The sequence below is a fragment of the Myodes glareolus genome, chromosome 1 (assembly GCF_982192425.1).
Source record: "Myodes glareolus chromosome 1, mMyoGla1.1, whole genome shotgun sequence".
Lineage (NCBI taxonomy): Eukaryota > Metazoa > Chordata > Mammalia > Rodentia > Cricetidae > Myodes > Myodes glareolus.
The window spans coordinates 111,942,757-111,956,876 of record NC_142026.1 but is presented as its reverse complement, the minus strand read 5'-3'; the positions used below and the strand labels follow the sequence as shown (position 1 = coordinate 111,956,876).

Genomic DNA, 14,120 nt, shown 5'->3' with positions numbered 1-14,120 from the left:
AAGTGTGCTATCATAGTTATGTCAAAAAATCACATTGAACCATATATAAGGGCACATGCCTATAATGCATGCTATTTGGGAAGCCAAAGCTTGAGTAAGTGTGAGTACTCATTCAGATAAGAGTTCAAGACCAACCTGGGCAACAGAGAAAGACCTAAACTGATTGGACTCTGGTGACCCTTCTTCATGACAACAGGAGACACTATGGTGTACCCATTAGATGAAATAAAGTGCAAAACAGGACTTATGACACAGTGGTAGTCTGTTTTAAAATGTGCTTCAACACAAGCACAATGAAAGCCATTCCCATTCCCCAAGAGTCTGGTACTAGAGAGAACAGAGACTGCTACTAGGTAACAAAATGACAGCTAGTAAGTGAATCATGGTTTTGCTAGCAGAGGGATGGCTCATATCCCAGAACAGTAAAATAGGGGGATATGAGATTTTTATCACTGTGCTTAGAAGGATTCCAATTGAAAGTGTATTAAGTGTTTATGTCTGAGACTTTCCATTTAGTATTTCTGGACCATGGTTGAACTGTAGGTACCTGAAACCTTGGAAAGCAAAACCATGGCTAACAGGGTCTACCATAAACATCTAACAGATGAGCACTCTAGAAAGTCTTGCTGGCTTCCTATAATGAGTTATTTACTGCCACCATTCAAATGCCTCTTGTGGTTCTTCTCAGAGGCTTTCACTCACAGAACTGTTTTCCTGAGGCAGGATGTACGTCCTGTCATTCTGAATGACTCCGACATAAAAGCAAACAAACAAAATGAGGGGAAACCAAATCAGTCTCGCTGGGCTCCTGCCTGTGAGACCTTGACTTCATGAAAAGAAAATAAGACGTTCACAATCTCACAAGCAGGGTGGAGAAACATACAAAAAAGAATTTGTGTGGACAATATGCAAATTGCAGAGCACCGGTGGGGGGGGAGCGAAAGCAGTCAGCATTGGTGTGAGGGTACAGCTGCAGTAGAGCCCAAAGGACAATGTAATACAGTCCAGTGGATAATATTTCCTGTGGACCATGGGTGGGAGCATCCCAGCATGGTACTTTCGTCTTCCCAACAGAGAACTTCTAAAGGCTCCTTTTCTTGAATGCATGGGCCCTCATTCTTACTTTCTTTAATATCGATTCTTGAAGACTTGTTACCACATGACATCTATTCCACAATTTATCCAGCGAACATCATCCTTCAATGATGGCAGTATAGTTAAGCAGTATGCAAAATCATATACGTACATGTATATCAATTTTGAAAAGATACTGCAAAATATCCATTAAATATATTAGTTATCAAAAGTACTCATTTTACATGATTTTTAAAAGAAACCTACAGAACTAGAATAATTGGATCTATTCAGACAGTTTGACGAATTAAGAGTGCAATATTCTGAGATATAAAGGCATTCTTAGCAGTTTCAAAAGCAACTATGCTATCTTTTCAAATGTTATTGATTAAATATTTTAACTTCCTGTTGACAATTTAAATCCATTGTTTAATTCCAGGTCAAAATGAAGTAACCCAAATATTTACTCTGTTATATAAAAGGCCCAGAGGATGAAATTACATCTCTCCCTAATAAGGTTCTTTGAAATTCTATATGAGTGTAACTTAGCAGCCAAATTATCTGTCTACTGCTGGTGCTGACTGAGCAGTAAATAATAACTAGAAGAAAAACAAACATATAAAGTAGGATGTTTCACACCTTTCTGAGTGTTTTAAAATGACCCCAACCTGCCAATTTCAGCTAGAGTTCAAGCACAATAATTTAATAAATCTTTATATAAAGCAAGAATCCTTCCACTTTTTTTAGGGCCTTATCCAAATTTCCAGAAACCCTAGGCAAAACCACACTTTCAAACTTTACCATTAGTGTTAAAGTCAATCAAGAGACATTGCTGTTCTTTTTGTGAAGGGAGCATAGATCCCGCCAGTCCAACTTGTCTTCATAGAATAAATTATTTGGAGAGTATAACCTATCCCTCTGCCTATGCAACAAATCCTCTAGCCATCACATTAAGAGTGACAAGATGAAAAAGAGACCAACTAGTCAAGAAATTTATTACAAGAGAAATTGGAGGGCACTCCTAAGCTTTCCATCTCGTAGAAAAACCATTATATATTCCAAATTCAGTCTAATGTCGTTTTATTTAATCAATAAATAGAGAAATAAACATGATCTAGCTCACACTGTCCTCAGTTTACCCTTTTAACCTGGTTTCTGGTATAATAAATCTGTGAATTAAAGGAAAAGTTAATAAGAAAAAATAGTCACAGATTTAATATTTTCCACCTCATGTATAAAATTTAAAACATTGTTGTAGTTACTAAGTTCAGCAGTGCCTCCTCCTCTAGTTCCTTCCATTAATCTTTGCCCCTTTGTCATTTTCTGCTGTCAAATCATTACGTTGGGCCCCAGACTACCAGAACATGCTTAGTAGTCTACTATCTATTTCTATAAGATTTTATTGAAATATATATCTGCTTATTAAATTGATGTACATGGCTGTCTTTATATTTCAGCACAAGTGATTTGTTCATATAGAGACCATTTCTAGAAAATCAAAAATGCTATATATGAGGTTTTCCTTTATAGACTGTATTTACCAGTAAACCCCCAGTTCTGACCCTTTGAGTTCATGCGTAACCAACTCTACATGCTCCTAAGGTACCTTCCCAGTCTTACTTTAAAAATCTGGTAACCTTCTAAGTTTCACTTCACCCTGCCGCCATTGTCCTAGACTTGATTTCATCACAGAAGCATCTCTAAAATGAAGACTTTTCATTCTTCATTAACATTCCAAACAAGTGAAATTTCCTAAAATACTATTTTAACTGGATGCGTTCTTTCTCAAAACTATTGGGATTACGTCTGAGTTGGAATTTCGGAGACAGAAGGGTAACATTATCTAATAGAACTCTGTATGTTGCATGGTAATAACATCATGCTGGCTCCCCATGAGCAGGACTACATCAGTTTGACTTTAAAGTTCTTTTCAGTCAGTTCTCAGCTTCTCACTCATTCCCCACATCTTCATACTCCAAACACTTCTAATTTGGAAATTCCAGGCAATCCTGGGCTTATAAGCAAACCATGCCCCCTTCTGTTTTGTACCTCTGAGATATATTTAAGTTTATGCTTCCCAGGAAAGGATGTATTGTGTCTAAGATAATATATCCCACCACTTGAAGTGCCATTGAAGGTATGATTGAATCTGTTCTTGAGGAAGCTTTTCCTGATGATTGGATGGTGATGTGGGCTCTAGTCCATTACAATTGCGATATTACTTTGTTTTCTTTCTTATACCCTGTCTTATGATTTGTGTCTCTCCATCCTAGCTCCTTCAATGATGTTTTATAGCATATCATACTAAAAATTCAAGGAATCTAACTTACATATTTTTAGGTAGTATAGTCAAGATTATAAATAAGTAACTCCCTGAAGTCAGGAGTGCTGCAGATTGTAATCCTTAATACCCACTCTCTTTGCAGAAGACGTTTTATAATGTCTCAAGATTTTCTTTTTTATTGTTACAAAAAAGGAAGGGGCTGCTACTGACATCTAGTGGGTATATATCAGAGATGCTGCGAAGTATTATGCCTTGCACAGGACAGTTCCTCCACTGCCACCCCACAGCAGAGTTAACCAACTCAAATATGAATAATGTTGAGGATAAGACACATGCTGCTGTGGTCAATTCTTTTGCCAAGATAGAATGCCTATATATTACATCTACAAGTGTAGTAATGAGTAATGATAACTCTTTGCTAAGAAACACTTCGTTTTAAATATTTGATGGTTTTGGTAACTTAGTTGGAAATCGTGAACTGAATGATGTACCAGTACCTGTTCATAAATGTAGGCTGGTCCTTTCTACTCTAAGATATAGATGAACCCGGTAACCAAAACCTGGGTATGTGATTGTTGGAAATTTTGGAAGGAAGCACAACGAACAAAAGTTGACTACATGTGGAAATATATAATCATGGAACAATTCAGTCTTATGGTCAGGACAGCAGGTAGAAGCAGTTACTTTATATCTTATAGAGACTATCTTTGTGGTCCATAAATTTGAAGTAGCCAATGATTTCATGCTTTTAGCTTTTCTCTATTTAGTCTCAACTCTTTTGTCTAAGTTGTTTTCATTAATTTTCTTCCTTTAACTCCCCCGATACTCTGAAGTCCCCAATTCTCTATGTCCAGTTCCAGATGGTGATATCTGAGTCACCAACATTTCTTCCTAGTGGCTAACAGCAGGCTGAATTTCACATGCCCCTATTAGTTTCAAGAAAATCTGTGCCCCATACAGTGCCTCAGAGATAAAGATTCTTCCTCATTCATCATCCTAGGGAAATAGATGAACCAAAGAAATATGCACAAACTTTAACCGTCTCAGTCTGGGAATGATACCTATATCTCATGCCTTCATATTTCAGACTAGAACGTGTTTCATGGACTGGTCCATGTGGAAGAAGACTGCTAAGTACAGAATGATACATGAGAAAAGCAGATTGTAGAACAAGGTTAGGGAAAACAGCATTGTTTCTGCCATAGTGTTTAAAATGCAGCTCCCAATATCCACCCTAGTATAGTCCTTTCAAGACATCCCATCAGAGTCAATGTCAATCTTATCCCTCCTAGTACTCAAAACACAGAGTAGAAACCATCTGTGACTGTTCTTTTTCTAACAGCATACATCCAGTACATCAAGTCATCTTTTTCTTGTCTTAAAACAGTGTCTGAACCCAACACTTCTCACCACCTCTACTTTATCAAACAGTTCTATCCTCATCAATCCGTTTTGAGTTGAAAGCCAGAGTCACCTTTTAAAAAGTCATGCCATAGCATGGCATTCAAGGCACTTGGCATGGTGCTTCTCAAAGAACATCAGCTTGTTTTATCAGAGAATTACTCTCCTTGGTGTATACTTTTTCAACAGATTACATTATATTCCTTTTTTTCCATTTCTCAAGAGCTTCTTAAATATAGCTGAGTTCAAGATCTCTCCACCATTTTAGATGCCACTAAGAAAATGCTAAACTTCATAAAATGACCAGGATACATCTACACACTCCCAGGTAGATAATCTCTGTGGCCTCATCTTTGCCCATTTCTATCACCCCAACAGCACTAGTGTCCTTGCCCTTCCTCGAAAGTACCAGGCATCAATCACCCTAAAGATTTTTCTCTTGCTGATCCCTCTAGCGCAAACCCCTTGCCCCAGGTGTTCACAGAACTAGTCCCTTGACTTCCCTTGGTTCTTTGGATGACTTCTGCCTTGTTAGGCCTTTCTGATTCTCTCCCCAAAACTACAACTGTCCTTCCCCTATGCAACTCACCCTTTAACCATTTCCTACCTTCCTTCTGGACATAATTTGTTTTCTTTCTTTGCATTATTACTTTCTGCATAGTTTGTTTAAATACTTTTCCCTACTATATAATATAAATTGCAAGAACAACAATGTTTTCTGAATTTGTTTACCAAGTACTTTTAAAACATACTTCAAATACAGCAGTGCTCCAAAAATAATCAGTTAATAAATTAATAGTAATTGTACAATTCAACTGAAGAATAGACACGGATGCAATATCATATCATCATAAACTAAACTAAACCATGCAGCAGGATAGAAATTCTGTCGTCTTATCTTTTAATTTATAATTGGGCATGTTTCCTAGACATCAACCTGTGGTCCATGAATATTTATTTATGGAGACTGTTGAATTTTATTTAATTTCATACATTTTGCAGTCATAAAACTGCTCATTAATGAATTTACCAAAAAAGACTATGCAGCTGGTTCACAATTATGGTGGAATAATTTACACTTTTCACCAAAAGAAAAAAGATCATACTTAATACAGTTGATTGACATTTAATAAAACTATAATCAATTTGATTTTTTAATACATACTTCAAAGTACTGACATATCTGAACATGATTTAAGTTGATCAAAGAAGTCTCAATTTGGGCATAAGACTTTCAGTTGACAGTCCATTAAGATAGCTTTCCATCAGTCACCAACCTCCAGTAAATATCTAAGCTCAGTTTCAGCGAGTTCTCTTCAGACTGGGGCTATGACAGAGTTTAGCACAGGGACTACCAACGAGAAGTCACATAAAGCTTTCCGGATGGTGCCATCAGTGGCAGCTCTTTTCGTCAGTGAAGTTTCCACTTGCTGAAGTTACGTTGTATTCACTTTGCCCAAGTCTTCCTTAGCAAAGCAGAGAAGAAACCCACTATATTTTCATTGTCAACAATTATTTTCATTTCATTCATGAGACACAATTACTGGGCCAACATGATATAATATGGAAACTATATGTCCAAGTAAGAGACTTTGGGCATTCGAAGATATCCTCGCTCTTATCTGTCTCCATCTTGTAAAATAGAACTTCTCTGAGAGCCTGACAGCTATCCAACATGGAAGCAGTAAATTCGAAACTCTTACTCCTTCTTCTTCCCTCCAGACTAAACTTCTCTAAGTCTGGTTCTGTTGATGAAGGGATGATTGTTCGCTCCTAGCTGCGCAGACCATGATAATAATAATAATAATAATAATAATAATACAGAAACTATATTATTTAAAACACTGGTTGGTCAATGACTATAGTATATTCCTAGGAAGCTCTTACATATTAAATAATCCATTTCTATTATTTTATATTTTACCATGAGGCTTGTGGCCTACCGGCAAGGTTCCAACTGACAGCTTGCATCTTTCCCCTCTGGCAGCTCCATTGTGTCTCCTGACTCTGCCTTCTTTCTCCCAGCATTCAGTTTAGTTTACCCACCCACCTCTGTTCTGCCTTGCTATAGGTCTAAAGCAGTTTCTTTATTAATTAATAGTAATCACAGCATACAAAGGGAAATCCCACATTATGGTCCTAAGTACACATTATTAGAAGTAAAACCTAATAGTGGTACTCCAAATTTGGGGAAATGTCATACAGTTAAAATTTCCTTATGATTTCCAGTTTGATATTTGCAAAATAATTTTGATATATTAAGCTATAATTCTAAAAAATTATGAAAATAATAATAAAATATTGTACTGACAAGTAAGAAGACTGGATTAGTGACAATGTTGAAATAGATAGGAATGTTCAGGCTTTTGATATACAACATTTAAAGAAGGTAATTCTACCATGACTATAATTTATTCCTTTTATTTCATCAGTATCTACTAATATTTTATTGTATCACCTATAATACTTAAAATCATGATATAACACATATTACTTTAAATTAATAAGTTTTTTATTTTCAGGTCATCTAACTTGATCATAAATTTAGACCAGACATCATCACATTAGTTTGAAAGACTAGAGAGACAAAAGGCAAAAGATCTGCAGCAATATCCCATTCCACAAAATAGAACTTTTATACATCTTATATAGGATCTATAAGGAATTTACAAGCATTATAAAAATACTACAAGCTGTCTATTCTTTATCTGAATTCCAGGAATATGATATAGTTCACAATATCAAGGGATGAATTGGTAAGTATGATCTAAAGTCATAGTCTTCTCAGTTATCAAGAATGAAGATTTTAGAGGCTAGAGAGATGGCTCAGTGGTTAAGAGCAATTACTGTTCTTACGGAGGTTCAAGGTTCAATTCCCAGCACTCACAAGGCAGCTTAAAACTATCTGTAGCTCCAGTTTCAAGGAATCCAATGCTCTCTTCTGGTCTCTTTCAGAGAGCCTGGCATGTACATATATGTGTGTATGTGCACAGATATACAATTTAATCAAAACATTGATACACAGAAAAAAAGGAATTTTAAAGAGACAAGTGAAACAAAAAGAGTAACATTTTTAAAATCAGAAATAACAGTAGCAAAAGTTACCTAAACTTCTAAAAAGCAACCCTGGAATAGAAACTAATGACAAAATTTTAAAAATTTTAAATTTTTTTCTTTTTAGGAAAGTTAAGTCTTATTTCTAATTGCCCTAAAACTTTCAAGATGCTGTTAGTCAGACTGCAAAATAAAAGTCAAATACAATGCAAAACAACATAAAAGAAGGCTTAAGAACAAGCAGTGTTTTGATGATAAACAGGTAAACTGTTACTAGATTCTCTATGGAGTTCTTCTCAAATGCAAGTCAAATGCAAATTCACAAGTCAAATTGTATCCCGAGAAAAATATCTTGGCTTTCTGAAACTTGTCAGACCATTCACTGACATGTCTCATCAAAAAACATATAAGTATATTAAGAGAAAAAATATGAATACCCGCAAGAATTGTGACAGACAGTTCAAGACTGGCAGGACTTGCCATTGGTCTTCAGTAGTTTATAATCCAGAAGTTAGACAAACAAGTAAGAAGATTAGGTTTCAGTTCTTAGGGGCGAAATGCACAGCAATCTATGGAGGCACCTGTTACAACTATGACTGATCCACGTGGTCAACCCAACATGGCCTCCCCAGCATGGCTGACTCTATGTTGCTGGTGCAGTAGAGAAATAAGACGGAGCTTGAGCGTGTTTCTTAGAGTTAGTGAGCTCTTGGTGGGTCCCTAAGAACATCAGAGTAGTCTAGCTGAGAAGGGGCTATATCACGCTTACAGATGAGTAGAGACCACAGATCTGGGAGATTCTGGAAGTCAACAGAAACTAGAAATGAGACTAAGGAAATCATTAGTATTTAATCTTTTAGGCTGGTGTGTACATGACCCTCACTCTACAGGACAAGAAAGAGCTTTTGCCAGATAAGATTGAGAGCAATAGAGTGATCAGGCATGTATTTTGGAAAGAGATGTACCTGGAATTAGGACAAGGTAGTCAAGAGCTAAAATAAAAGCCCAAAGTTAGGTAACTGAAGCATGGAGAAGTGCATCAAGTGAGGAAAACAGTCAGGAATGGACAGGAGTTAGGATGGAGCAACAGAAGGATGATTATCTGACTGTTGTTGCTGCTTTACTTTAGCTGTTGAGAGGGTGATAATGAATGCATGCACAGAAGTTGCTGATAATGCATTAGAGTAGAGAAGGAGGAAACGGAGGGACAGGAGAGCTGGTGTGGTCAGTTTTAATCTGCTGCTCTTGTGGATCTGTAAACCTCTAGGGAGGAGGGTCCAGGAAAGAGCTGGTTGGTCACGAAAGAAAGAATTCACTGAAGATTTCCTATTCAAGGTCACAAGGAGTGGGGGAGCACATATAATGTATGTGGATGTGCATGCTTGTGTGTATGCATGCATGTGCATCTGTATGTAAGTGAATATGCCTAAGAGTACAAAGTTGGTGTCAATGGATGTCTTACTCTATTTTTCTCCACCAGTTTTTGGAGACAGTCTCTCAGACAATAGACAATAGAGAGCTTACTAAATGACTAGACTAGCTGGCCAGTGTGCTCCATGGATCGGCCTGTCTCTACATCCTTAACAGTGGAATTATAAATACTTGTTACCACACTGAGCGTTCCATATGTGTGCTAGGAATCTGAACCCAGGTACTCATATTTGGGCAGCGGATGTTTTACTGATTGAGCCATCTCCCAGGGCCCTCAAGTTATTTATAACAGGTATTAATCTTAATGAATACTTAATGAAGCATACAATAGTATATCATGCTACATGTTTTTATCATCCTCCAGATGATAAGGATATCATCCTCTGCAGATAAGGATGGGTCTACATAATTTCTCCATGTTATAATGTATTTACAATTCAAGGCTTTACCTACCAATACTATGTTGTATTATGAAAAATCCATTACAGATTTTAGAGCAAGATGAAAGTATGTTCAGTTCTAATCTCTGGTCCATAACTACAATTTGACCTTAACACTGAGCAATGTTTTCATCCGTGAAATGGTACCCTTTAGATTTATATTGCAGGGATATGGTGAAGATCAAGAAGAATGTATGGAAAGTGCTGGATAGAGCATCGTAAATCACACTTGCTATCATATCCATCCTCAAAATTCTCATCTTATGAAATGCAATTCCATCACACTTATTCTATATTTTAATAAATGCTACACTTTTCAGAAAAGTTTTATGGAATCAATACATTGCACAAGATTTAAAGTTATTTAATGACAATTCAAATATAAGTTATTTTATTGTAAAGGATATAATCTTAGATTTTTTGACTTGTGAATAATGGTGGATGACATAAGACTAACTGTCCCTTTGTCAGACATAGTGGAATGAGGAAGAAAGTTATGGACTTGGAGTCAAAAGATCACCTAGAAGTTTCCAATTTGCAGCATCCAGCCACAACAACATGAGAATTCATTACCACTTCTCAGTATCCATCTGCACACCTTTAGAATGAACAGACTGGTCTCTGTGTGCAAAGTTTATGCATAGAAAATAGAATCACGCCAGAAGCTACAGAGATCACGCTAGATATTTGATTCTTACACCTCGCTGCACAGTAACATTACTGAGAACTTGGAAAAAATAGTTAAAAAAGTGCAACCCAGAAATATCACTGAAAGGAAACCTGTAATATTATAAACACAATTCATAATGTGTAAATCTTCCCTAAAGTAACTGTTGAATGAGCCATCTTCTCTCAGACTCTACTCTTTTTAATACCTTTGGGTCCCCTGCAAATTCCAACTCCTCACTCTCTAAAAGTATGTGAATACCTAACACACATGCGTGCACGTGCACACACACACGCACACACTCATGTTCAAGTGGGTCTCAGAACATTGAAACAAGTACATATCACTTCTCTCAGGCGACAGCATCATTCGCTGTTGACCTCCAGGCTCATGATCACTCTCACAGAAACTTGAACCCAGCAAGAGCTACAAACATACAAAGGCATGTGGGAGAGAGACAGTCATCATGAGGACCATAATCCACTTGCTAGATAGAGTTCTAGCCATACATATTTAGATTCAATAACAGTACTTTGGAGATTGGTTGAAAGCCCTTGACTGTCGCTGCCAGTTTTCTCTAAGAAATCAGACAGTTTCAAGGCTCTCATGTCTTATTGCCTGATTCTAAGTTTCACAGCCTTGGGATTGCTCTTCATGTGTTTCTTATGGTGCTATAGGAAATGAGCAGTGCTATCATCATATAATGAAATCACACTTAGGCAATGTCAAGAAATAAAATTTAAAGCATACATATACGTGTATTTTTACTTTTCTTCTAGAAAACAAATTATATCATTTTAGAACAGCAGTTTCTACAAAAACACACATTGCTATTTATTTTGAACTGAAACTGCACGCACCATTTCTATTGCTACACTGTTATACGCAAGCATCTTATCCTCCGTTGTCCCTGGGAAACCTTTGACTTTAAGGTCAAACATGATCGTACAAGTTGAGGAGGAATAGCTCCGCATGTGGAACACATTCTTGGCGTTATCCATGTCTTCTTCTTCCCTGTGACCTCACTAGTTGCCTGTGTGCAGAACGACTAGGGTGGCAATGCCCAGCAGTCTCTGCCCCTAGTGGCACACAATAAAGAATTACTGTCACTTGAGACCCTACTAATAAGGCAAGAGGAGAAACCAGATTAAGTATCTCCCTACAGGAAGACAGAATCTTAATAGGATTGTTACCACGCTGCCACATTCTTGATCCTGATAAATCTAGTAAAATAAGGAAAGCCCTTGAGAACTGTGGTTTTCATCCATGAGATGAGCAATTGGCATGCTAATAATATCTTCTTTCCTCTTATGCTCCCAATAGCCAACAACATATAAACTATCCAGCAGTTTTGGAAGAGAGCGTAACAAAGGAAGTGCATAAAATTGTTCAGACTGTCTAAACACACAGTATGATTTCAACACCCTTGTCTTCCAGCCTCAGACTCTCCAAGTGGAGCATCAAGGGAGACATCAAGATGTGACATCACCATTAAGCAGGAACAGCACACATTGCCAAAGGCCTGCTTTATGGCCTTATAAGAGAATTCAAAAATCAACACAGCATATTCAACCCCAAACCTTACTGCAGACAGTAGATTCATGCCTAAAAGTATTTTGAGGGTAGTGTTCCCATCTGGCTTTCGAGCAGAACTGAGGTTAAAGTAAGACTTACTGATTGCTCATTTAGGTCCTGGGTGTCGTCCATGTGGTTCTCTCACTGCTCTAGCCACGCCCACGTAGAAGCAGCTTCCTTTAATTCAAAGTTGAAGATCTAAAACAAAGAAGAGGTGGAAATAGAAAAGGCAAAGTTCATTTTTATTCATTGGAAGATCCATCACAAGCACATAAAGATTTAGCAAGATAGTTGGCAGTATGCAGGATATAGGGAAACCTCTGATGAAAGAAATGAGTTGCTAATTTTATTTCCATATCTTGCATAAATAATGATCTTGTAAATAATATCATGGCAGAACTGGTATACGGCTTCTCAGTCATCGTTCGGTTAAAGGGAAATATCTGACAACTTTGGCGATACAGGTTGTAAAAACAATTATATGCCATTTTGATTAGACAAAGAAATGGGAACCGCATTAATCACTACTGTATAATATAAACTGAGAAAACACAATGTGTTTTAGTATTGTTGTTTTTAGAATGAGAAAATGTGTCTACATTATCAGATGGTCACTTTCTTTTCTAAAGATCTGATTTGGGGGCCGATGACAAAACTTGATGGTACAGTTGCAAGGTCCAAGGTTTGACCCGAAGAGCAGCAAAAGATACTATGTTTCAAAATAATATACTAAATTCTATGTTTTTAAGAGATGGAAAAAATAATTACTTTAAGACAGATAAGTAGGAAGAGACGTTCTGTATAAACTACAGTGACACAATCAGATAATTACTCAAAAGATAATTAATCTTTTAATCATCTTTATTTCACACAATATGATACTTTTTCCCCAGCCAAGCAGACATATAATTTTAGACCCCAAATACAGGAAGATTTTATAATAGTAGCAATATAAGACAATACCAAAAAAGCCAATGCTCCCTTAAATTCTCATCTTTCTTCTGACAAATGAGTATGCAAGGCCAAGTAATGTTTAAAAAAAAACACTAAATGGTTTTATAAGATCAATTTAACACAGTGAAAACTGAGTTTTACAAATAGATTCCCCAAGGCCTTCATGACTTATCCTAGCGGCATTAAGTTTAGATGCCAGAATACTGCCTATAAGGGAAGACAGCGCTGGTCCTTCTGTGAGTTGTCCACAGCATCTAGCTCAGTGTTTCACATGTTGACTAGGTCAGTGACAAAGCAGCCCTCAGGAGACATGTGGTGATGCCAACAATGGGAGGAAACAGCTGATGTTGAGAGCTTAGTCTCACACACAGGGCTCTTTGAGGAGGAGCCTGTTCTACTCCAGTTTTCTGGGCATCTTGCTTTATGTTAGGACAATAAAAGAAAAATGCAGAAACACTACTAAGTGGAATGCTTTAACTAGTCACAAAACTCCGTATTGAAAATTAGCCAATAATTCCCTCCTAGGAAAGTTATTGATGCCAGGTAAGCTCATTTATTTTCAAACTAATCTGTTGTGTCAGATTTCCAAGACTGTAGTAGCCAAGAACCATGAGTTGGGTAACGCAGAGCAGCCATTTATTCTGAAGCATTCTATGAACCAAAAGGCCTAAACCAAGACTCTAGCAGACCTATGTTTCCTCTGGAGACTGTAGAAAAACAAAGCACAGCCTTCCTGCCCCCCTCCACCTCGGCTTCTGGTGGTTACAACAGTTCTTGGAATTCTGTGGATTACAGATGCATCAATCCAGGGTCTACCTCATTACCACACGGCATTCTCATTCTCCTTGTCGTTTTCTTCCAATGGGGTATGCGTGTGTGCGTGTGTGTGTATGTATGTGTGCATGCATGCGCATGTGTCTCTAAGTTTTCCTCTATAAGCACAGCAGTCACAGGCTCAGGGCCCATCTGAATAATGTAAGAGTGCATCTTCACCTGCCTAAATCTACAAAGACCCTAACTCTAAATAATGTAGCATTCACAGGTTTCAGGCTTAGGACTTAGGCAAATCTTTTAGGCCCAAAAATTGACATATTCAGTTAGCACAATGAAATTACTTTAAATATGTGATCACAATGCTTGAATATTATATATCCAGAATAACTTCATGCAGAAGAAACTGCAGATATTGGTTATTGGGGAAGATGAAATGATCTTTCAGAGGACCACTATATCAGGTGCT

The 14,120-nt window shown here is 37.2% G+C and overlaps 1 protein-coding gene across 5 annotated transcripts in view; it reads right to left on the bottom strand.

Moving 5' to 3' along the window:
- The window catches only part of Eya4 (EYA transcriptional coactivator and phosphatase 4), a 253,869-nt gene that overhangs the window by 212,411 nt on the left and 27,338 nt on the right, over positions 1–14,120 (bottom strand). For all 5 annotated transcript variants that reach the window (XM_085689272.2, XM_048425350.3, XM_085689250.2 and 2 more), the window contains exon 2: positions 12,026–12,124. In XM_085689272.2, coding sequence (XP_085545398.2) covers positions 12,026–12,058 — 33 coding nt within the window. In that variant the 5' untranslated portion in view covers positions 12,059–12,124. The remainder of the gene's footprint in view (positions 1–12,025; positions 12,125–14,120) is intronic.